Below are 26,987 nucleotides of genomic sequence, written 5' to 3'. Positions count from 1 at the left end.
GGAATGTGATTTATAATGTACTAATCAGTGATTACTTCCATAGTCATTGAAACTGAGCTGTTACAGTCATTTCATTCTGAAGAACTTTGCAATCTGCTTACAGAATTCCACAGAGGATTATTTCCTCTATCAGTATGTCACGGTTTCATGTCACCAGATTTTTCCTTGTTGCGATGTTTAAAGGGGCTATCTCATCATATTTTTCAATATGTTGTGCATACCGTAAAGACTGTAGGAAGTACCCTGTGTATAGAATTTCACTGATGATGTTCCAACTATTTCTTGTAGGAGTACAGGAACATCAGATACAGGAGTAGGCACTTAGACCCAAGAGCTATTCAATCATTCAGATAAATTGGTACCACAATCCACCTTACCAAGAGCTGTTAAAATGTGGAATTTGTCACTACAAGGGATATTTACGTCTTTTAACCCTAACATAAAAACACCTCCAATGGTCTCATACTGTACCTCCATCTCGGTGAGAATGCTCCATATTTTTCAGACACATTGTATAAAATAACACTTCCTGCAAAGCCCAGTTCTAATATTAATATTATTTGGGTGATCACATCATCTATATTCAACTCCATCTGACTCACTTACTTACTCTGTCTATATTCTTTTTCCCATCTGTATTAACTGACTGTACTGTACCAACCATTGTTCATGTAACCTTTAAATTTCTTATCCAAGTTTCTATTGTAAGTAAGACAAGTTATTATGAGCCAACCAATCCACTATTTATTCAACTAAACACTGTAAAATTCAGAGATTTCATAGATTTTAAAATAATACAAATTATGTATAAAGTAAAAAAATGGACAGCTACCGCAAGGTACCCAAAGATTGTTTAAAATTAGAGAGAGTCAACATGATTTGAGAGGAACATGTGTATTTCAAAAACAAAGGATGAGAACAAATGTAAAAAATCATTGTATTTCAGTCAGAGGGGTGAATCTATGGAACAGTTATAGTGAGAATTTTAAAACATGCACCACACTTAAGTTTAAAAAACTATTTAAAAATAATTTAATGAACAAATATAAAATACATGATTTAAAATGAATGGGAGTAATGTAAATAAATGATATTTGGAACTGGATTTTGTGTTAAAAGATTATGAATTATTTTGTTTTTGATGTGATGATTGATGCCAAATATGTTGTTGTATAAATAAGAGGGGTAGGCGTAATAAGCTGTAGCTTCAGCCTACACCCTTTCGGTCTGTTTTAAAGAATATCTATGTTTTTTGTTGTTATTTTGTCCTATGAAATCATCATTGAAAATGATGCTTTTTGTTATGTTTGTACTGACCAAAATAAATTAATTTCATTCATTCATTAAGCCAAGCAATTAATAGCTATTAAAAAGATATTAAAACATTATAAAACTGATATTAAAAAGATTCCTAGGGGATATACCACCAATTGGAGTACCGTTTTTACCATTGTCTCTTAAAGCCCATAGTTTAAAGTAAGTTTATTATCAAAGAACATATATTTCACCATATACAACCATGAGATTCATTTTCTTGTGGGCATACACAGTAAATCCATAACAGAATCAATGAAAGATCGCACCAACTTGGGCGTTCAACCAGTGTGCAAAAGACAACAAACTGTGCAAATACAAAAAGAGAAAAATAATAATAATAAATAAACAAACAATAAATATCAAGAACATGAGATGACGAGTCCTTGAAAATGAGACCATAGATTGTGGGAACATTTCAATGATGAGGCAAGTAAAATTGAGTTAAGTCATCCCCTTTGATTCAAGAGCCTGATGGTTGAGGGGTAATAACTGTTCCTGAACCTGGTGGTGTGAGTCTTGAGGCTCCTGTACCTTCTTCCTGATGGCAGCAGTGAGAAGAGAGCACGACCTGGGTGGTGGGGGTCCCTGATGATGGATGCTGCTTTCCTGTGACAGTGTTTCATGTAGATGTTTTCAATGGTGGGGAGGGCTTTACCCGTGATGGACTAGGCTGAATCCATGACTTCTTGTAGGTTTCTCTGTTCAAGGACGTTGGTGGTACAGCCAGTCAAGATTCTCTCCACCACACATCTATAGAAGTTTGTCAAAGTTTTGGATGTCATGCCAAATCTTTGCAAACTCCTAATGAAGTAGAGGTGCTGCTGTGCTTTCCTTGTAATTGTGCTTATGTGCTGGACCCACGACAGATCCTCCAAAATAATAAAACGGAAGAATATAAAGTTGCTGACCGTCTCCACCTCTAATTCTCCAATGAGGACTGGCTCATGGACCTCAGGTTTCTTCCTTCTGAGGTCAATAATCAGCTAACCAGTCTTCCAACAGACTGAAAAGAACAACTTGAGTTCAATGTGCTTCATTCTTCTGCGTGAAACTGTTCAAAATCTTCTGGGAAGTGGATCCTCTGGGCATTTCCACCCAGTAAGTGTGGAGCAGAGAGCAGGTAAATTACCAGAGAGGGGATTAAAAAGACTGAAAACCTAAGGAAGGCAAGCAACTCAGGAAAGTACAGTAACAATCAAGATAATTAAATCCTTTGGTTTTTGTGCTGAATTGTTGTTTTTCTTGAATTCTTATTCATTGTAATGCAAAACCATCGAGAATATAAGCAAAGCCTGACGGGGATCTGAGAGCATTGTGAGATGAGCATCTCTTGCTTAACACATCTTACTGTTAATTACATAGTGTTGTTTGATTAGTGAAGAATGTGATGAGGAAGGATTTAATTTAATTACATAATCTGTCTGACAGATAACATTGCTTAGACCAGTCTGGAACAGCTGGGAGCAGAATCAAAACAAAGAAGCATCAAATTTCTGTAACCTTGTCTCCAAAACATGATAGATTGCAAAAAAAAATGAACTGCTGGAGGAACTAGTGGGTCAGACAGCATCTGTGGAGGGAAATAGACAAATTTTGTTTTGGGTTGAGATCCTTCATCTGGACTCTGGCCAGGTTGTACCTCTGGCTAGGAGACCAGCTGTTGTGGAATAGGTTTTGGAAACATTATTGATCATTTTTATTGATCGATTATTTCTTTATAAAATAATTTAGGATATGTCCATAATTGGGCTTAACCAGGAGTATCCCTTTTACATGCAGCTTTCCACTTGAAGAAAGGGGATAGTTTGAAACAGGTGAGCAATTCTACCTTGGAATAACATAATCCAGAGCTGAATGAATAGTCAGTTGCAACAGACATAAAATGCTGGAGGAATCAGCAGATCGGGCAGCATCAATGGTGAAGAATTAACAGTCGACGTTTCAGCTCGAGACTCTTCAGGACTGGAAAAGAATGGAGAAGATGCCAGAATAAAAATGTGTCGGGGAAGAGGGGAAGGAGGCTTCTCCAGCTCTTTAACTTTCCTACCCACTTGGCTTCACCTATCACCTTCTGACTAGCCTCCTTCGCCTCTCCCCCCACCTCCCACCTTCTTATTCTGTTGTATTCCTCCTTCCTTTCCAGTCCTGAAGAAGGGTCTTGGACTGAAACATCAACTGTTTACTCTTTTCCATAGATGCTGCCTGGCCTGCTGAGTTCCTCCAGTGTTTTGTGTGTGTTGCTTTGGATTTCCAGCATCTGCAGAATTTCTCTTGTGATTGAATGGCCAGTTACCAATAACTTCCTTCATGAAAGCACATGCAATAAAGTGGATCTGGATTGCTGCAATATCCAGAAGACAATTTGCTTGGGAGATATCTCAAGCAAAAATCAGCCCAGTCTTTCTTTGGTTTCAATTGTAGAAATGGATTTAGTAGTCATTAGTTCCAAATATTTAAATGAAACAGAACGATCTAACTGACCCTCATTCACTTGAGCTTTGTTAATAATTCTGGAGACAGTAACGTTATATTATTATTTCATGATCTCTGAGCCCTTGTTAACTTTTTGAATATCGAATTGACATTGTGATTTTGACTTTACGTTGCATTGTGTACACCACTTAATGACCATCCTGTTCAAAGGGATCCTTAGTTGAAGGAAATCACATGGTCAAGTACGTATTTATCTAATGTACATTTTTTTAAAAACTCATCTTACATGAACACATTAAACCAAGGCCAGTTTTCAGGCACGTGTATTAGGTTGTTTCATTCCACATCAGCAAGTATGAAGCCAACATTTTGAAACAAAATATACAGTATACAGTACTGTGCAAAGATATACACTGTATATGGCTAGGGTATGTAAGACTTTGGCACAGGACTGTATTTGTCAACATGGAGCAGAGAGCGAGTTTGTAAATCTGGTGGGAGCAAAGGATGTTGGGAATGGCGAGGGTGGAGTGCTGCACGAGGCCGTGGGACAGGTGGCAGAGAAGGAGTGCCAGGGGCAGGTGCAGACACACCCAATGCTGAGACACCAGGCAAGGTCATTTGATTCCAAACAATTGGTTCACTGATCATTACAGAACGTCTCTCTGGTGCTTCTCTCCCTCCCCTCTCCTTCCCCCTTTTCCCAACCATGGTTCCCCTCTCCCTGCCCCCTTCCCACTCTCAGTCCACAATAGAGACCCATATCAGAATCAGGTTTATCATCACTCACATATGTCATGAATTTTGCTTATTTTGTGGCAGAAGCACAGTGCAATGCATAAAATTACTACAGTACTATACAAAAGTCTTAGGCACCCTAGCTATATATACATGTGCCTAAGACTTCTACACAGTACTGTAACTATCATGACTCCATATTAATTATCAATAATATGATCAGCCCTACAGGACTCAATGGACCAGTTTGAATCCGTTGTTCGCTGCTGGCTAATGTTTGGCAAATAACTTCAACCTGGGAAGACAAAACTATCACTGCTACCCGGGATGTCTTAACTGGCATTTTCTCAACAGAAACATTCATATGAAGGACATGTGTTTTATTTGTCAGAGAGGTATGAGCAACTCTCTGGTGTACCATGTGCTGTCTGCAAAAGTGCTCTCTTCACTTCTGAGTATCCTGTAGCACAATATAAATGATAAGTGATACTATACACTCAGGGCTTTACAATCTGCTATTGCCAAATATATCTGGCCTTATGAAGCTTGGTTGCATAATAGTATCTATATTCTATAGGTCTTACCAAAAGAAAATCAATCAAGCTTTTTTTATTGGAATCTACAGAGAAAAAATAGTCTCATAATCGTGTGAATTATAGCTTTGATGGTGGTTAGGATATGGCTTTGTGCCTCTGATTGTTGTTCTTCTTGATGTATATTAATGATCTGGACTTGTGTATAAAGTAATGATTTTACAGTTCATCAATGATCATAAAACTTGGAAATGTAGAAGACAATGAGGAGGGGGGTGCAGAGCAGACCAGTGAAATGAGCGGATGAAATGTGATGCAGGGAACACGTGAACTGAAGCATTTTAACTTGAAAAATGAGGAGAAGGAGCATCAACCAAACAATGCAGTTTGAAAGGGACTGGACAGAGAAACCTGGGCATTCATAGTCATGGCTCTTTAAAGGTTGCACGACAGGTTGGTAAAACTGTTTTAAAGAAAACAATATGGAATTCTGAGTTCTAGTTATCGGCATAGAGCACAAATGTAAGGAAGCTTGTTTAAGCATCCATCCTTGGTTAGGCCTTAGTTCCAGTAGTGTGTCCTGTTCAGGGCCCCACGCTTTAAGAGCTACATCAACAAACACTTTATATTAAGGATCATCTTGATGGAATAAATAAAGTGAAAACTCCCAACTGTGGTCAGTTCTGGTTGCCTCAATATAGAAAGAATATGAGGCTGTAGAGAAGGTGCAGAGGAGATTTCCATTATGATGTCTGGATTAGAAAGCATGTCTTGTGAGGGTAGGTTGAGCAAACTAGGGCTTTTCTCTTTGCAGTGAAAGAGGATGAGGTGTACAAGATGATAAGAGACATTGATAGAGTGGACAAGCAGAGACTTTTTCCCAGGGTAGAAATAGCTAATCTAAGGGGCATAATCCTAAAGTGATTGGAGGAAAGTATAAGGGTGATGTCAGAGGCAAGGATTTTACACAGAGAGTGGTGGGTGCGTGAAGTGCCCTGCCAGGGGTGGGTAGAGACAGATACATTAGGGAATGCATTATTTGATACAGTTATTTAATCTCTTTCTCTGGTGGAGGGATCCATCATGCAATGGTTTATCTTCTCTCTGCCCCTAGCGATGCAGTAACACTGCAGATCTTGCATCTTGGAGAGGCATCATGTTGGCATCTGATGTCCAGTGCACCCTGCCCGATATTAGTTTATTAAAATGATGCAGGACCATATGGTGACCATGGAAGGTGCATCAGCTGCAGTAAAACTGTGGCAAAGATTTCAGATAGGCTTACTGCCGAGCGGTCGCTCATTAACTTGAGAAACATTGCCACTAAGCAAAGGCTAACACGGAATACGTGTATGTAAACATTCCTGAAGCCATTAGTTTCAAAGTAAATATGGAAAAAGATGGGTCTGGCCCATGAGTTCCAAATTGGAGAAAGGCCAATTTTGATGGTTGGTCAAGAAGGATCTGACACGTGTGGATTGGGACAGGTTGTTTCCTGGCAAAGGTGTATGTGGTAAGTGGGAGGCCTTCAGAGGGGCTTGGGCATGAGCTTGCATGTGCCTGTCAGAATAAAAGGTAAAGATAACAGGTTTTGGGAAACTTGGTTTTCGAGAGATATTGAGGCCCTGGTTAAGAAAGAAAGGAGGTGCATAGCAGGTACAGGCAGGTAGGAACAAATGAGGTGCTTCAGGAGTATAAGAAATGCAAGAGAGCATTTAAGAAAGAAATCAGGAGGGCTAAAAGAAGGCTTGAGGTTGCCCTAGCAGACAAGGGATTCTACAGGTATGTTAAGAGCCAAAGGATTACAAGAGAGAAAAAAGGATTCCAAGAGCAAAAGAGATGGGAAGATCTTAAATGGATTTTTTGCATCTGTATTTACTTGGGAGACAGACACAGAGTCAATAGAAGCGAGGCAAAGCAGCAATGACCCTATACAGATTGCAAAGGAGGGAGTATTTGCTGTCTTGAAGCAAATCAGGATGGATAAATCCCCAGGGCTTGACAAGGTGTCCCTTCGGACCCTGTGGGAGGCTAATGCAGAAATTGCAGGGCTCTTAGTGAAAAGTGAAGTACCGGAGAATTGGAGGATAGACTATGTTGTTCCACTATTTAAGAAAGGCTCTAAAAATAAACCAGGAAATTATAGGCCAATGAGCCTGCCATCATTCGCCAGAAAGTTATTGGAAGATATTCTAAGGAACCAGATATATGAGAATTTGGATAGAAATGGTCTGATTAGGGACAGTCAGCATGGCTTCTTGCATGATAAGTTGTGTCTAACCAATCTCATGGAATTTTTTGAGAAAGTTAGCAGGAAAGTTGATGAGGCAAGGCAGTGGATGTTGTCCACACAGACTTCAGCAAGACATTTGACAAGGTCCCACGTGGGAGGTTGGTCAAGAGGGTTCAGTCTTTTGGTATTGAAGATGGATTTGACATTGGCTTTGTGGGAGAAGGTTGCCTCTCTGACTGGAGGTCTGTGCCACAGGGATCATTGCTGGGTCCATTGTTGTTTGTCATCTACTGTATATCAATTATCTGTGTGATAATAGCTTTAACTAGATCAGCAGAGTTGCAGATAACAAGATTGGGGGTGTAGTGGACAGTGAGGGTGATGATCAGCTTGCAGCAGGATCTGGACCAGCGGGAAAAATGGGCTGAGAAATGGCAGATGGAAATTAATGCAGACAAGTGTGAGGTGTTGCAGTTTGGGAGGACCAGCCAGGGTAGGTCTCACACAGTGAACGGTAGGACACTGAGGAGTGTGGTAGAACAAAGGGACCTGGGAATACAGGTCCATAACTCATTGGAAGTGGTGTCACAGATAGACAGGGTCATAAAGAAAGCATTTGGCACATTGGCTTCATAAATCAATGTATTGAGTACAGGAGATGGGATGTTATGTTGAAGTTGTATAAGACATTGGTGAGGCCTAATTTGGAGTATTGTGTGCAGTTTTGGTCACCTACCTACAGGAAAGATGTCAATAAGGTTGAAAGAGTACAGAGAATATTTACAAGGCTGTTGCCGGGACTGGAGGACCTGAGTTATGAGGAAAGATTGAATAGGTTAGGACTTTATTCCTTGGAGCATAGAAGATTGAGGGGAGATTTGATAGAGGCATACAAAATTATGAGGAGTATAGATAGGCTGAATGCAAGCAGACTTTTTCCACAGAGGTTGGGTAGGACTACATCTAGAGGTCATGGGTGAAGAGTGAAAGGTGAAAGGTTTAAAGGGAACATGCAGGGAAACCTCTTCAGTCAGAGGGTGGGGCGAGTATGGAATGAGCTTCCAGCACAAGTGATGTATGTGAGCTCGATTTCAATGTTTGAGAGAAGTTTGGGTAGGTACGTGGATGGTAGGGGTATGGAGGGCTATGGTCCTGGTGCATGTTGATGGGAGTAGGCAGTTTAAATGGTTTGGTACAGACTAAATGGGCCAAAGGGCCTGTTTCTGTGCTGTACTTTTCTACGACTTTATGACTCTGTTTAAGCACTCTTGCCCTTCATCCTGTTCTTTAATTGGCTAAACAGGGGCCCAGGCGTGGTGTTTAGCCAATTAAAGAGCAGTATGATCAGGCATAACTTAATTCATGCTGCTTCAAAAATAATATAAATTTCCTCCTTACAGCACCAGCAATATAACTGAGGCCTGTCCCTGCCACCATACAGCCCTCTGTTGGAGAAAATTGCATGATTCCGCAATTCAAAACACATTAGCCAAGTCCTTGTTAATCAGCTTGATGGTGAATATTTTGCTAATGGAAGCAGGTACAGGACCTTGTCACTGGGAGGCTTTGTCTTTAAAATAAACTGGATTTTGTATTTACATAGCATCACATCATCGTTTCAGCCGTGCTTTATATGCAGTGATTTAAGCGGCTGCAGGAGAGAGATTTAAGAACCAAGATTCCAGATAGTTCAATGTCATTTCCAGTACACAAGTGTAAAGGAGAACGAAGTAATTGTTACTCCGGATCCAATGCAGCACAAAAAACAAACAAAATAAAGAACACAATAATAAAACACAACAAGTATACATGCAGAAGATAGCTTATAGATTGAGTGTGTGTCCATAAAGTGACGGTCGGCACAGGAAGTGATGAAGTAATGGGAGAAGTGTTGTGGGGTAGGTAGGGTTAGTGGGTGGCGGTGTGGATCAGCCTTACTACCTGGGGAAAGTGACTGTTTTTGAGTCTGGCGTGGATGCGACGTAGCTTCCTGCGTAATTGGAGTGGGACAAGCAGTCCATGAGCAGAGTGGGTTGGATCCTCCATGAAATTGCTGGCCTTTTCTCGGCACCTTTCTGTATCTCTGTCCTTGATAAGGTAAGGAGCTGGAGGGATACACCATTCATTGTCTACTTTTAGAATGTTTGCACCTTTTCGTTTTGACTTTTAAAAAAACCGTATAAAGTAAATTTGCTTGACCTTTATGAGGAGAGCGGCGCAATGAAAATAAACAACACAAACGAGCTCACCCAGGATCTGGTTGCGGTCTGACCAACCAACACAGGACAGAAGAAATAAACATTAACTTTACAACTATAATATTTCTACCACAACACTCCTGCGACACTGAAAAAAACTACCCTGTCCTTGGAATCTGTCCACTTGAAGCCTCTGGAACAAAAAAAAACACAATAATGTGTTATCCACACAAGTTACCCGGATCAGAAAATGCAATTAAGTATAAATCCGAGCCAGAAACAGCAGCGGACAGGCCGACCCTAACACTAGATCGCAATTCGTCGGGAATGAGGTCTGGACACCAGTCAGTAACATTTGACAGTATATATTATCATTTTAAGACTTTTGTAGTGATCGATTCCATGGGAGGAGCAAGCTCTTCCATTGCAATTTCCAGCCCTGTTCAAATGCAATTGGAAGTTTTTTTAAATCGAAGCTCAAATGAGGTCCTGAGCGGACCATCCTGTAACCGTGACCATATACACTCTGCACCGACTCATCTCGTGAGTGCCACCTAGAATCATACACCTAGACGCGGACCTAGTACTGTACCCATGTTTTAATCAAATTGGGGGTTCCTTAAGCCTTTAATGCATTTTCGATTTAATAGCGTGTGGCATTATTCGGATTTAACACAAAGGTTGCCGATAATATCAGGGAGGAGGCACAGGAACCTGAAGACCCACACTCATTTTTTTTAGAAACAGCTTCTTCCCCTCTGCCATCAGATTTCTGAATGGTCAATGAGCTCATAATCACTACCCCGCTGTTGCTCTTTTGCACAATTTGTTTCTTTATTCATTGTAACAGAGTAAATTTTTATGTTTTACACTATGCTGCCACAAACAACAAATGTCACGACATTATGCTAGTGATAATAAACCTGATTCTGATTCTGATATTCTTGAGTACTGTGTTCCGAGAGTGTTATTAAAAACCCGGTTCCGGTACTCTGGCGTCTACCATTGGTTTTTGACTGGTTAAGCAACGGATACTTGTACCTCCCGCCGACCCCAACACAAGGAGCCCTCCTACACAGACCCCCTGGCGGTACTGTGGCCAGATTTAGCATTCGTCTTCTCGTTCCCTGCATTCTGCAAAATCCTGATCCCAGATAGTTCGACACTATGATCCTTTAAAAACAACAGGGGTCAAATATAGCCAATTAACTGGCCCTGCATGTCTCTTCACACTGTTAAGCAATCGCACCACTTGACCGCTGCGCTTAAACTTTCAAATCTATCCTCTAATTAAGCCCATTGTTATTGCGAGATTTTAAAAATTTACAGTATTTAACAAAAATTAGTTACAGCAGCTTCCATTCCTCCCCCGCCCCCTAAATAATAAGCAAAAAACATACAGTCTAACTGAGGGTCAATTGGAAGTGAATTACAGTTAACTTGGCCGTTTCAAGTATATTTATTTAGCAAATAAAACTTTTTTTATGGAGAGAATATTTTCGAATGGTTAAACCCGTTGCAGTTTGGATAGCAGTGATAAATTATGGTTAGAAATTATATTGATTGCGGTCTGTGGGTCTCCTGTACGTGTTTATCAAGTTAAGAGGAAAATTGATAAACATGGTACATCTTCTGCAGCTCAAGACAAGACAGTCTGGGCTTGGAGAGAACATTTCTTTAGCAGAAACCCCGCATATAGCTCTCAACTCACACTGGAACACAATGAAATTATATCTCACCACGGTCCCAGAGGTCTGTTTAGTTATATCACAGCATGGAATAACCGCGGTGAAATTGTTTGTTTTATGAAGCATATGTTCCATAATATTTATCTGCAGAAACAGATAAATATTAAACAGGTGGGGTGAAAACGAGCATCTGCGTCCGTTTAGGAAAATGTAAGGATGAAGGGCTCGTTCGTTTATATGCAAATTCAGAACAAAACATGGTCAATACCGGCATTCAGACATCATTTTGTTGAACGTTTCTTTCAGTTCTACGTTCAAAATGGGAAGTTGTTTGGGGTGGAGGGGATGCTTATTCCCGTATTAGAAGTTGCAGCTTCTTTCATTGCAACTGGTGCCTCCGAATTAAACGTGTAAATTGACAGGTCCCCCTGCGAGTCTACATCAGGATTATACTTTTGTTCTAATAAAAGACCGTCTGCGATGCTTCATTTTAAAAAGCCACGGGATGATAGAGAGGAGGGGAATTTAGCTTCGTTGTTAACCATTGTCCCAAATGAGATTTTTGTCCCAAATGAGATTTTTTGGTTTTTTTTTGCTGAGTCTCGTCTTGGAAATTCGATCATCAAAGAATCCTGCAAGCTCTGGGATGTGTCTGTAATCAACGGCGGTTGTTAAAATTCAAATAAAGTAATTCGGCGGGACACAGCGCTTTGCCAGAATGAATTCAAGCATTGCGCTGATATCGAGAGCTGCGTTTTCTGAAAAATCTCGTCGGAGGCAGGGGAGAATTAAACCGATTATTTATATCTTGCAAAGTTTGTGTGTGTGTGTGTGTGTGTGTGTGTGTGTGTGTGTGTGTGTGTGTGTGTGTGTGTGTGTGTGTGTGTGTGTGTGTGTGTGTGTGTGTGTGTGTGTGTGAGAGAGAGAGAGAGAGAGATAGAGAGAGAGAGAGAGAAAGGGAGAGAGAGAATTTAAGACAAATCTGCATGGGGTAAGTTCTGCAGTTCTATCTTGCTATTAACTTGTTATGATCCGTGCTTCATTTTTTAAAAATGATGAAATTTTGAAGCCGGTGAAAATAAATAGTCCCTAAAACATCATATGTTTTAAATAAGTTATTGCAAACTCCATACGGTTACATCACTTTTAAGTGTCTTGCATTATTGTCACCAACCTAAATATCCGAAGAGTTTTATAAATGCTAATTTTTTAAAAGTAGTTTGGAAGATCTGTCCGCAATTCTGCGAAGATTCGCAATCCCAGCCGAGGGCGGCTGGCGTCAGGAAGATGTGATTTCACGCGATCTGAAGGCAGGGGTCGCTCAGATTGTCCACAAAATCCCCCTTCCCTCGTCAGACCTTCTGTAGCAGCCTGTCGGAGCAGACACTTCGCGCTGCCTTCCTCGCTGATGGACATTGGATCTGGCAGGGGAGAACGAGCCTTAGAGCAAAACTTTCTCTAGCAAATCCTGATCTCCCCCCAGAAACATCTTCTGCCTCTCTGTAACTAGCTAGATAGATTTCTCCGTTGGGGTGGCCTCTGGTAAATCGTTCACCATTACTTCCAAAAGTGAAAACGATTTTTTGACGCTGGCTGCGTCCAGAATCAGCCGAAGGAAGCGAGTGATTGGAGCGGCCATTGGGGTGGCCATGGTCTTAATTCTGCTCATCGCCATCCCCTTGCTGGTCCAAAGCTCCAAGGCTTCAGCCCACTACGAGATGCTAGGCAGCTGCAGAATGGTCTGTGACCCTTACAGCCCAAAGCCGAGCTCCACGGCGGCAGAAGCCATCCAGGATCTGGCCGTGATGTCCCCGCCACCCTTCATCCACGGGAGCAAGGGCGACCAGGGACGCCGAGGTAAACCTGGACCCAGGGGACCTCCCGGAGAGCCCGGACCCCCAGGTCCAAGAGGTCCACCTGGAGAGTGGGGAGATCTAGGCAAACCGGGTCCACCCGGGCCACCGGGATCAGGGACAGGCACATTCAGCGCAGCTTTCCACAGCCCGAAGATCGCCTTTTACGCCGGCCTCAAGAAACCGCACGAGGGCTACGAAATTCTTAAGTTTGACGACGTTGTGACTAACGTTGGAAACCACTACGAGGCTTCTACGGGCAAGTTCACCTGCACGGTTCCCGGGATCTACTTCTTTACCTATCATGTACTGATGAGAGGAGGGGACGGTACCAGTATGTGGGCTGACCTGTGCAAGAATGGCCAGGTAAGTGTTGTGCTCCCAATACAAAAGTTTGTACAGTTTGACCTGCCAGGTGCACCCGCCTAACTTCAGCTGAAGCATTCGTGGGCCAACATGGCTGAGAAATTCTCTCGCCGGCCAATTTCTGGTGAATTTTGTTCACTTCGGGGAAAGTCTGCAGGTATATTGAGTTAGGGGTAGAGTGAAGGACTGTTGGGAAAGTTGGTGGGTGAAGTGGGGGGGGTGGGATTTATACGCTCTGTCGGTCTCTTTCGGCTAGAAGCAAGTGAGTTGGAACTTAAAGGTCCCAGATACCGACCCTCTCCAAAGTGTGAAGCATTGTTGGGCTGTGGAAGAGAATCCAAGCTCGGGCGTTGAGACAGCGGCTTCAAGAGGATGGAAAGTCCATAGTGTGTCAGAGAACGATGCGGCGTGGGAGGCTATTCGGCCCGTTGTGCCTGTTCCTGATCGCCGAAAGAGCTGCCAATTAATCTCACTCGCTGCTCTCCCTTCGGCTGTAATGTTTCCCCTTTACATCCAATTCCCTCATGAAGTTGTTCTCGAGCAACGTATTCCAGATCAGAAATGGCCGAGTATTTTTTCCAAAAAAAGATCTGGTTTTCCTTTGGCTTTTTTTTTCGCGAATTCTCTTCAACTCGAATCCTTTGGTTACGGGTCTTCCTGCCAGTCACAACCGTTTCTCTCTATCGGCCACCTCCACTTCTGTGTTAAAGCCATCTCCTTAAGCGTCTTTGCTGTGTTGAGAATAACTCCAGCTTCTCCAGTCTCTCCATATAGTTCCCTCATGTCCGCTATCTCTCTGCCGCCTCTTCCATAGACCTTCCGCGAGGCCCAGGTGTGTTTCCTGAAATGTGGTGCCTGAAATTTGGCACAAAACGTGAGTTGGGATCTAAACAGCGATTTATAATGATTTACCAGAGCTTCCTTTATTATGCCCCTATATAGTGCAAATGCTGCTTTTGATATGTGCATGAAGATTGATATATTGTGTGTGCTGTGCATTCTAAATAATTATTGTGCAGAAACAAATATTTTCAGTACAATTCCATTAAAGTGGTACATCAGACCTGTGTGGAGAACGAGACAGCTTCCTTTTCCTCTGCAATTATTGTATATAAGCAAATGTTTTGGATTTGAGAAATCTTGAAAGAACTCACATCCATTCCAATTAAAGCAACCTTCTGAGGTTTTAGAAATAGCTGGGTTTTACTTTCATGTTTTGTTGCCAGATATGCAAATCACATGGATCTACAAACTTAAAAGAAAAGCTTGGCACAGAATGAGAGCCAGATTGCCATATACTTCGGGAGTGTGTGCCTGGGCTGGGCCACGCCATGAACTGTTGATACCATGCAGAATTCCCGCTTGGTGAGCTGGACCCAAATTACCAGTTATCTTTAGGATATTCGATGTTTTTGGTTTCGGTGTCAATCACTTTAGATAGTGTCCGACGAGCCCCTGGGGTGTTCAAACAAACGGGTCATATCAAGTCGTAAAACCTTCCAGAGCTCACTCAGCTCCGCTTTAACTTCCTGCCTAGCCAGTATGTATATTATAGATTGGGAATACCATTTGTCCTGTTTAAATGTCAGATAATAAGACAAGATCTATTAATGCCACCAGTGGGGTTTCGGAAATTAACATGTGCACCAGGTGGAAGGAGTGCTTCAACTTCACGTCCCAGAAATTTGATCCATTAGCATTCATTTTTCGTATGAAAATCAAGCACAAAAGCGATTTTACCTGGGTCAGATTGCACTGTCAGTCATTTCTAGGTGACATTGTGGGCATTTGCCCCGGCACTGCTAACATTTTCCCAGCATTGATCACCACTTAGTAACATAACAAGTTAGGCATTGCACTCTTCCTCCATTGCTAACGTAAATTGGAACTTTTGGGTGAAACCTTTGACCATCGGAATCAAAATTAGGTTTAATATCACTGGCGTATGGTATGAAAATCGTTGGACACTCACAAACAAAGCTGGGATCATATCAGGCTGATATCAGCAGTGAGACAACAGATGAAAGGTCTACACTGTGGCATGTCTTGCACACACCATCCACCAGCTCTAATTTTTAGAGCTCAGGGGAATGGAAACTGCATCATTCGTGGCCCTCTAGCTGTTCTTAACCTCTTTCTTTAGTTGACGTCATTGATCTCTGTCCCTGGCTTATCCCATGCCTTACATTGGTATGGGACCACTCACGGCATAGAACATTTTTCAGATACCCATAGATATGGGGCGATCAGCATATCTTCCGTTCCCCACTTTTTCTCTCATCTCTACGGCAGGTATACATAAGAACATTATAGGAGCAGAAGCCCATTGAACCTGCTCCGATGTTCAATAAGATCATGGCCAATTTGACCATGGACTTGGCTCTACCCATAACTCTTAACACTCCTTCACCCTCTGACTTCTGTCTCCCTCTGTTGCCACCTGTCTGTCACCCCCCCCCTCACCCATCTCCAACTGCCCATCGCCCCGCACCCACCTCCATCTGCTCATCAGTCCCCCTCACCCATCTCCATCTGCCCAACGCCCCGCACCCAACTCCATCTGCCCATCGCCCCACACCCACCTCCATCCACTCATCAGCCCCCCTCACCTATTTTCATTTCTGCAATTGATATGTGTCTGCCATGGGGAGGGCACCTAAAAGATCTGATGCTTTGTGATCAGCATATCTTCTCAAGCAGCTCCTGATGCATGTTGTACAGGTCCCATTTTAGTGCATGATTTCATGTACAAATTGTGGTAGGAAGGTTCCTGGTGTATTTTTGCTGAATAATTGCAAGGAGTACAACTGGGCATAAATTCCAGACCCAGTAGTGAAAGAGGTGAAATCCATTTTCTGGTCACATATATTTATTCCTTCTGGGCTAATTTATTTTAAAATATTTTGGATTCTTCTAACACTTTCAAGTAAACTGACCAGACTTGGCCCACCTTAAAACCTTTCAATCCACACTATAGGGTTGCCCAGTGTTGCAAATGGAGAGGTTGGTAAGAATGCAAATCCCCAGATCCTGATGATCTATAAAAAAAAAAGCTGGGTGTGTATGTTTTAAGCAGATATCCATGTACTTTCCCACCCACATACTGCCAAAAACTAATTACATCCTAAAATCACACGGAAAAATTGTGTTTACTAAATATTGAATAGACGCTCGTTGTGTCATTAATACTTTCTGCTAATTGGTACTGTATAAAATTGGAGGCTGTGAACACCCAACTCATCTGAAGGTGGACTTGCTAGCATTTAACAAATGAAGATTGACTGGGATCACTAGGAATAAGTGGATCCTTGGAGCCAATAGGGGAAGGTGCCTCAGGTTGAGTTGGAGAGGAGGGGTCCTTGGGCCATTGTGAACAGTTAATTCACCTTTTCTGAATTTAGATTGCAGCCACTGTGTGCTTTAGACAATTCACCCAGAAGCAAAAGGAACTACAGGGCATCATTGCCAGTGATGCTATCCAAAACACATACATAGAAAGTAATTAGGTGTTTTGGTTTAAGTCACCCTTTAAACCTCTCGATATTTTAACTCATTCAAAATATCTTAAATGCAACTAAATGTGACATTTTGGTGAAACAGCCTACAAACAGAACTTTATAAAACATCACTATCTGAATGAAATCAAATGCCCTGAATTTTACCCCTATTATTTTCAATGTGAACCATAGCCTCTGAATTGAATCCTGTTATATGCATAAGCTAGTTATTTAATTCACTTATGCAAAGGTTTCAATAGTCTGTAGTAATGGAACAGTCAGGAGAGCATGCCCTGTTCTATGATTAGTGAGTATAGAAATAAAATTGACTATTATTTTTCCTTAATTGCATTATTTAATAGTACAACGTCTTCCATTCTTGATTCATTTCTCATAGACTTGGATAGTAATGGGGGCCCTGGTTTGTCTCTTCTTCACTTACTTTTACTCTCTCATGAAATAACTTCCATTTTACTGGAAACATTGTACTTTGAACTACTTTAACTTTTTAAAAAACTTCTTAAAATATACAATCAAAATGCCTCTAAAGACACTTTCCCCTCCATGTTTGTTCCTTCTTACTTCTGCCGGGCTCACAGTACAGTATCTTTTCAAGGTCAGCAAATGAACTTTGCTCTCTCAAACAATCCTCTTTCCTTTCCTTGAATCATGAATTCAGAGTGCACGATGTGTCCCTAGCCCTCATTTACTCCTCGATCCTGTCTTGCTTTGTTCCACTTGATTAGTTTTGTTCTTGCCCATAAAACTGACATCGCTACTATATAAATCAAGGCAAGTTAAGGATTCTTTTACCCCCAACCTTCTTGCTGCATTTATTACTGTTTATCAAAGTCATCACTGATTGAAAATGGGACTATTTTCTGCTTTAGGCTACCAGTTTCAGCATACTAGGTACTCTGTATGGTTAGATACAGAGTAAAGCTCTCTGTCCTCTGCTCAGCTGCACACATTAACCTCAATCTGAGAAGAGTAGGCTGTGTAATGTTTCCACTTCCCTTCACGGCTCTCTTTATGACCTCTCCAAGTAATATTGTCAAGCTGAAGGCAATTAGTGCACTGTGTGCACTGGGCAGCCATGTCCACAAGGAACAAGGTCATAACCATCCAACTACCTTCTATGTAGGCTCCTTATAGAGACAATCATTTCAACCCATCTGTCTTGGCTGCAGTTGAACCCACCAGGCAGGTGAAAGAGAGCCATGCAGGCTGACTGCAGATTCAATTGCAACTGTTGTTTTTATCTACAAACACGGCAGCTTTGAATTGGTTCCCAATTTAGAGATATTGGTCATTTAACAATACTATGTACATGCAAGAAAAGGAAATCAGCATTGTTTACACTGTTACCCAACAGCAGAATCCTAAAGAGTCTGGAAACCTAAAAGAAAATAAAATGTTGATGAGTTTTCATGATTGTTGATGACAGGTGATCGTCCTGAAATATTAGCTTGATTTCTCTCCCCACAGATGCTTACTGACACTTAGTATTCCCTACATTTTCTGTTATGAACTTAAACTATTGCTTGACTCTCAATTAGGGAAACATTTACATTATGGATGAAAGGTATGAGACCAATACACCCAACAATTTTTTGCCATTTTTAAGAGACTAAGTTTTTGCAATTCTGTTAATTAAACTTTCAAAAGAAATCCATTTTAAAAATTTCAATATACCAAATGACTGTACCCACAATGGAACACTCAATTAAATATAGTTAAGCCAAACATATATACAATCGAGTCTGCTATTGCTCAATAAGCTGATGGGATTCAGTATTTGGCTAAAAAAATTCCATCAAGTAAGTAACAACTGCAGATCACTGAAACTATAGATGGATTGCCAAATCAGATGATGCTGTCTTGGTTAATACCTCCTAACAAATGATGAATGAATATATGTTTAGCATTGGAATTGAGCATTAGTGTAAATGGGGATAATTGAACCGTTAGTGAATTTCACTGTTCCTGAGCTGATATGACCACTGCAATGTCATGTCAAGAAAGTCAACTGGATGGAAATGTGCAATATAATTTGAGCAGGCATTTTGTATTTTGAATCAATTTACATTCATAGAGATGGGGAGAAACTCTATTGAGCCTTTCTTTGGTTTGCAGTGCAACAGTTTAATGGATGGAGTTGAGTCATGATTATTGTCATCTCCACAACAACATGAATGCATAGTTGCAATGAAAACACTGAAAGCAGCATTAGAGACACAACATCCACAAGAAAAATATAAATTAAACAATATGTTCAATATGGATTGTGCCATGCATTAATTGATGACAATTTGATTCCCCTATCCACGATGTTAAAGGAAGATTCTCCGTTGATTGTCAGTAACAAGTAGCTGTGAAGCATAAAATAACATGAGGAACACTGGCAAGTGTAGAGGCAGCTCCATTTTTAACATCTTGAATTATGTGGCAAGTCATTCTTGCTCTTTCCTTTAATTTCATGAGTGAATAAGCTGTTCATCCTTGTTGGATCTTAGACTACAATTTGCAATTCAGGTGTGTGCTTTGAAATCTATTGCAAATGGGGCTTTTGTTGAGTCAGAGATATTTATAAAATTAAACTGTTACTTATTGAAGTCAAACTATAGGATAGCTTGTCCAGCACAATGGACTGAATGAGATCCTCTTCATTGTATAACCCTACTTGAGTAAAACAACAGCGCTGTGCAAATTTGCAGCAGCATAGTGTTGCCACGTCTGCCAATATTGCAGCACAATATTGAAGATGTTCAAGTGGATTACACCTGCTCCTCCAAGGAATGAGCTTTCCTCTCTCCCTGCCCTTTACTCTTGACACAATCATAACAAAAGTTACCAATTCCAGATGTAAGATCTGATCTGGGAGATATTTATCACACCTCCACAGCTGTGTTATTTTGTAGTGAAAAAAAACTCTTTAAAATTATATTTTGAAGCATACTGAATAATTAAAACAAATCACAGGCAGCTGGGAGGGGATGATGAATTTCACCTCAAGACATCAAGTATAACTAATTTGTGACTTTGTTAGTTGCAAATTATCCCATCAGGCTCACTTGTGTGGCAATTTATCATACCTCATCGGTGTCTGTGACATTTTCTATACAATAAAATGCAATTGTCTTTTATTTATGAATTGATTGATGTGCTTGTCTTGGGTGAATGTAAGAGAGGCTAACTTCACATTTAGCCTGTAGACAAGGGAGCTGACAAAGAGGAGAAATTTACTTGTGCATTGAAGGGTGACCTTTCTACACATAAACACACTGTCTTCTCAATTAGCTCCTGATCTATTTTGTTGCATAGTTGGGATTTCTTGCATTCAGCCTGGACAGGTATAATCAATTGACCTGTAGCCAAAGGAAAATAAAGAAACCCTTTTTTTTGCCTTGAGGGTTTGTTATTTTAGTAAGTGGACCTCAGTTTGAGGGATGAAAGTCTGGTTGCTGTTGCTCGGGTGATGGCACAAAACTGTATTTATTAGGAGGCAGAATGGGAAGACATAAGCTGATGGTTGTCTTGCTATGCAGTGAGCTCCCAGCAGTAGCTGGGTCAACTTTTTCAGAGCTAGAACTGTGTTGGATTCAATGTACCGGCAGTCAATAGAGCAAATATCTAAATGTAATAGGTCCTATGGAATCCCATCCACTGACAATTAGGTTCTGCGACACAAATAATAAGCTCAAGATGCTACTCAAACACTTCACTGAGGAATAAAATAAATAAAGGCTGGAAATATTCAGCAGGTCAGGTAGCATCTACGAAGAAAGAAAACAATTTCAGTTTGTTGAACCTTCATCAGAACTAGGAAAAGTTAGAGATAAAACAAATTTTATGATACAAACTGGAAAATTAGGGGAGGGAAGAAAGAATGAAAGAGAAAGTTGCTGATAAAATTGAAGACAGGATGGAGCTAAAGGGCAAAAGGTGATAGTAAGGAAAGAGAAAAATAAGTCTAGAAGTGTAAATGCGAGTAGCAGAATGGAAATAAATGACTGTTTACCTAGAAAACTGTATTTGAGATCTTTGATAGTGATAAGGGATGAGATAAAGAGGCAGGTTTATCATAGAAGTGACTATGGGAAAGAAAGTGGTGGTTGGTAGTGACTGAGGAGTGAACCAGGCTGTTGCAGACAGAGCAGAACCTTCAGAATGTGGAGAGAAAGGTTTGATATGTTTGATAGGGTATGATGCTAGAAAGAGCCGGTAGTGTTAGAAGATGATGTGAGGGATATGCAGGCTTGTCGGATGGACAGCGAGAGCAAGGGGGATCCACAACCAGGTTGTAGGAGGGAAGGGAAGGGAAAGGGTGTTAGCAGAAGTAAAGAAAATGGAATGGACACAGTGATAACTGTGATAGAGGGGAATCCTTTGGAAGCAGTGTGACTATGTTGGCGATACTGGGCAAAAAGAATGGAATTTTAGAGAAACTGGTGTAAAAAAAGCAATCAAGGCAGCTGAGGGCCCAGGGCTCTTGTGTTGGACACCAGTCGCTGCCATGTCGCAAAGAATTGAAATTAGAGAAATCAAGGAAGGGAAGAGGGGTGTCAGAGATGGACCATATGGAACTCAAGGAAGAGTGGAAACCAGCAACAAAGATTTGAAATCTTCTATAGATTGGTCTTGTTTGACTTCATCCAATAGTGAAAAGAGTTGATATATCCTTTCAGTGTCTAGCTGCTACCCAGAAATAAAACGGTTGGTTTCAATTATGCAAGTGGTTTATAAAGTCATTGGATCATACACCATAGAAGCAGGCCCTTTGGCCCAAATGCTCCAGGCCAACCAAGATATCCATCTATGCTAGCCCCATTTGCCTACATTTGGCCCTATCCCTCTAAACCTTTCCTATCCATGTATATTTTAAATGTATTAATGTACCTGCCTCAGCTACCTCTTGTAGCAGCTCATTCCATACACCGACCACCCTCTGGGAAAAAAGGTTACCCCTCAGATTACTATTATATCTCTTCATTCTCGTCTGAAATCTGTGCCATCTAGTTCTTAATATCCCAACTCTGGGAATAAGACAGTGCACATTGGCCCTATTTTATGTACCTCAATAAGATCACCTCTCAGTCTCCTACATTCCAGTAAAAAAAATTCTCTCTCCATAACTCAGACCCTCAAGTTCCAGCAACATCCTTGTAAATATCCTCAGCACTCATTCCAGCTTAATGTCCTTTCGCAGAGTGACCCAAACTGAACATAATATTCCAAATATGGCCTCACCATCATCTTGACCAACTGCAACATCATGTCCCAACTTCTATACTCATTGCCCAGGCTGATGAAGGCCAGCATGCCAAAAGCCTTCACCACCCCATCTACCTCTGACTCCACTTTCAGGGAATTATGTCCTTGCACTCCAAAGTCCCTCTATTCTACAACACTCCCCAGGGTTGAATGTGAATGTTGCACCCTAATCTGTCCTCCCAAAATGCAACACCACACACATATCCAAAGTAAACTCCTTTTGCCATACCTCAACCCACTTACCTAGCTGGTTAAGATCCCTCTGTATATCCTGGTAGCCATCCTCACTGTCAATGTCACCACCTATTTTAGTGTCATCTGCAAACTTGCTAACAATGCTTGTACATTCTCATTCAAACCATTGATATTGACGACAAATGGTAAAGGGCCCAGCACTGAGCCCTGGGGAACACCACTAGTCATAGGCTCCAGACCCACAAACAACCTTCCACCATCACCCTCTGCTTCCTAATATCAAGCCAATTGTGCATCTGATTAGCCAGCTTCCCCTGGATCCTATACAACCTAATTTCCAATAACTGTCTCCCACGTAGAACCTTATCAAAGGCCTTGTGAGAGTCCATATAGACCATGTCTACTACCCTGCCCTCATTGACCTTCTTGGTTACTTTTTTGTAAAATTCAATCAAATTTGTGAGGCATAATTTCCCATGCACAAAGCCATGCTGACAATCCCTAATCAACCCCTGTCTTTCCAAATGCATGTATATCTTACCCACCAGAATTCCGTCTTGTAGTTTATTTACCGCAGTGCTAGGATTACTGGTCTATAGTCCCCAGATTTTTCTTTGCAATCCTTAAATAAAGACACAACATTAGCCACCCTCCAGTCTTCCAGCACTACATCCGTCACTAATAATGATGTATACAAAGTTCCTCTCCAGTTCCTCACAGTGTTCTTGCATATATCTGATCAGCCCCTGGAGGTTTACCTACCTTCATATGCTTTAAAACATCCATATGTCCTTTGCTGTGATGTGGACTATCTCCATTAACTACCTCAAGTTTGTTCTCAGCTCCACTTTGCCCTCCTTGTGTCTCTTATGCCCCTGTTCTTTCAGAGTTTGCTTTCCTATTCTTCCATGGGACCTAACTTTAACTGTGCAATCCTCAGAGTCCACCACCTGCTGGCCCATCCCACAGTTTGACAGCATTGTATTTTTAAATTCCCTAGCTGTCACTGTAATCCCGAAGTTGCACAGCACGCCTCTAAACTTCCAGCAATACTATTGTTTTAAAGAAGACAAAGATGTGTATAACTGCAACCCCTGAAGGCAATGGTACTTTCAGTCAAACTGGAAACCAACTCCAGATTTTTGACTGACAGTGACATGTAACACTGCAGGTACAGTCAAGTGGAGTTTATCATCACATGCACAAGTAAGGTGAGGTACAGGTACAATGAAAAATTCACTTGTGTCAGCATTACAGGCACGTAGATTCAGGCAACACACGTTGTTCAAGACAGTGATGAAAAAGGTTATGCAAAACAAGATATTAGTGCATAAAACCACAGCTAGAAACAAGTCCGTGGTAGGGCAAGAGGTGGTCCAGAGTGTTCTGTTGCTGAAGTAAGGTTAAGGTTGTGCAGTTCTGTACAAGAACTTGATGGATGTTGGAAAGTAACTCTTCCTGAACTGGTGGGATAGGACTTCAGGTTTCTGTACCTCCTGCCTGACAGTAGGAGTGAGAAGCAAGCATGGTGAGGATCCTCGATGATAGACACCTCCTTCTTGAGGCATATAGATGTTTTCAATGGTGGGGAGAGCTTTACCCATGGTGGACCAGACTAGTCTCTGCAGCCTCCTGGGTTGGAATTGCTGTACTAGGCCATGATGCAACCAGTTAGTTGCTGAGCACTAACTTCTGGGTGCTCAGCCTCAGCCTTACCAGAGACTGGTATCTGACCAGCTGTCACTAACACAAAATGTTAGTGTAGTTCTCCAAGTGCAAATTGCTACTAATGGAAGTTTATTATGATAAATTTAAACTTTATATACCGATTTAAATGGAAATAAGACAAGATAATTGGGTAATTTACACTGATATATATAAACTTCATGGGATAAATATTTAGTCTTCCCTTGGAAAATATTTGTGATCTTTAAACAGCAAATTAAATCAGTTTAACAGTTATAAGTAAGTCTGTGCTTTATGGTTTTAATGCAAGTTACATCAACATGTGTTAATGTTTTGCAGTGTGGATTTCTGCCAAGTTTCACTCCAGTTAATTGCTTCTGTGATTTCCAATTCCTAATTAAACTGCAAGAAATTGAACCCTGTTGATTTGATTGAAACATATAAAATCAGAATGAATTTGAATTTGGATTCTATTCAATATATCCAAAAATAATGCAGACATTTCTGTTAGAGGGCAATTGTCTGAAGTTTTGATCTTTGGGCAAGTATTGATAAGGTACTCCACACTAGAAATTGGTTTGCATAACTCCAGAAAAACGGTGCTTTAAAACATTTTGTTAACCTAGAGTGGAGCAAAATTGCCTTAGTGTCCCAGGAAACTTGTCTCCTCTTTTACTGGTGGGATTTTTGATATCCCTCACAGTTTTTCTGCAGTGTAAAACTCTCCCAAATGATCCAAAATTAATTTTTCAATTTCACTGGGCTGAAATATGACAGTTCTTATTTACTCAGAGAACAGCTATATTGAGACTGTACTATTTAAAGGACCAATAGTGAAACTGCAATTGTTGTCCTCACTGAAATCAGTGACATCCCGTGACCTCAGATATAACATCAGATGTGTACCTTGAATGCTTTGCCAGTGGAGGTCATGGATGTGTGCACACGCAATGTCCCAGGCCAAGGACCATTCCAGGCTGCTGGCTTATCACATCTCAGTTTTCTGCATTAGTCACCCAATCTTCATACTCACAAGTGGAGACTTCATCTGCATTTCCTCCACCCCACAGGCTTGGGCAGAGTGGACAAGTCCATTTAAGGGTTCCATGGAGTGCATGTATTTAGTATCTACACCCATGTCCCTGCAGAGACCTTCCTGGCAACTTACTGCAGGCAGTACCTGGCTGTTGTCTTGGAGGGTCTCTGAGGCCCAGGTACACAATGAACATGCCTCTTATAGGCACTGTTCTTCACAAGGTCACCTTGATTTCCTTGAGAGCACCTTCTCAATACTCTCCCATACTTGCCAAATTCATTCACTCAGTAGCAGCACTTCCCTGAAAATGGAAGAGTGTTGCTTATATTGGTGTATATCCTCCTAAGGCTATATTTACCAAAAACCGTGAGAAATTCCAATATATTAATTGGTAACACTATGCTGAATCTGGCAGACAGTTTCAACACAACATTACACAGGGAGATCTTCACAACTGTACTGTGAAGCTTGCAATTGAAGTTTTCAATTTTTTTGTGGATGCCACAGTGTTAATGTGACCTGCAATGTTGTTCTAATACTAATTAGAAGTGTGTAGTTATTACAAGGCATATGCTTAAATTTTGATTTCAGCACCTCCATAAATGAGCACACTTCACTGGTGCCTTTGAATATGTAAACTCGACCATAAGACATTGGAGCAGAATTAGGCCATTTGGCCCATCGAGTCTGTTATGCCATTCCATCCAACCCCATTTTCCTGCCTTCTCACTGTAACCTTTGATTCCCTGACTAATCAAGTACCTATCAATCTCCACTTTAAATATACCCAATGACTTGGCCTCCACAGCTGTCTGTGGCAATGAATTCAACAGATTCACCACCCTCTGGATAAAGAAATTCGTTCTCATCCCTGTTCTAAAGGGGCGTCCCCCTATTCTGAGGCTGTGCCCTCTGGTCCTAGACTTTCTCACCATAGGAAACATCCTCTCCATGTCCATTCTATCTACACCTTTCAATATTTGTTAGGTTTCAGTGAAATCCCCCTTCATTCTCCTGAACTCCAGCAACTACAAGCCCAGAGACATCAACTGCTCTTCATACGTTAAACCTTTCTTTCCTGGAATCATTCTCGTGAACCTCCTCTGGACCCTCTTTAAAGTCAGAACAACTTTTCCAAGATAAGGGGCCAAGAATTCCAAGTGCAGTCTGACCAATTAGATATCAGGCTTTAATCATTGCTGCTCTATCTAGAAGTTGTGTTGCATGTAGCCATATGGATCTCCTTATCTGAATACAGGCTTTATGCTTAAGGATTTCATTCTTGAGAAAAATAACACACAATTCTATTAGCATTATTGCTGTCTCCTGTTCCATGGTGTTTATCTATTCATTCATTCAAGAATTATGATGTTGCTGGCATGGTTTAACCACCTATCCTTATTTATCCGCAGTGGATATTTATTAATGTTATCATGGGATTTTTTTTTCATTTTTGTTTGGGCAATGCTGCCCAGCAACCCTTTAGTCCTAGCCTAATTGCGGGACAATCCGCAATGCCCAATTACCCTACCAACCGGGTATGCCTATGGTCTGTGGGAGGAAACCGGAGCACCTGGAGGAAACAGACACAGGGAGAACATGCAAACTCCTGACAGGCAGCAGCCTCTCAGTTGAACTTCTTGATCTGCCTTCTGATATAGGAAGAATTCACAATATATTATGGACATGCATCATCTTGGCAAAATTCATGAATTCAGACAGGGAGCTTAGGTGAAATGGCTGCCCATTTTATGGCAATTCTTGTTTATCAGGGAAGTTCTTCAAGTCATAAGCCCCAAGTACTTGCAATGCTTTTTAAGTACCTGGAGCCTGTGAATATGGCCCTGTGCCAACCTCATGCCTCAGAATCTTAGTATCAAGACTGATATCGTCAAGGCCCAATGCCTCTTCTATATCCACCTCAGTCAGCAACTTGAAGT

General features: G+C 41.2%; 1 protein-coding gene across 1 annotated transcript in view; it reads left to right on the top strand.

Annotated features, from left to right (window-relative positions):
* Nucleotides 1–12,789: 12,789 nt before the first annotated feature.
* The window catches only part of LOC140741560 (complement C1q-like protein 2), a 53,270-nt gene continuing 39,072 nt past the window's right edge, over nt 12,790–26,987 (top strand). Inside the window, exon 1 of the mRNA XM_073071862.1 lies at nt 12,790–13,359. Coding sequence (XP_072927963.1) covers nt 12,790–13,359 — 570 coding nt within the window. The remainder of the gene's footprint in view (nt 13,360–26,987) is intronic.

The sequence above is a fragment of the Hemitrygon akajei genome, chromosome 18, assembly GCF_048418815.1.
Source record: "Hemitrygon akajei chromosome 18, sHemAka1.3, whole genome shotgun sequence".
Lineage (NCBI taxonomy): Eukaryota > Metazoa > Chordata > Chondrichthyes > Myliobatiformes > Dasyatidae > Hemitrygon > Hemitrygon akajei.
Note: the sequence above shows the minus strand (reverse complement) of the source record. Positions and strands in the feature narration are given on the sequence as shown.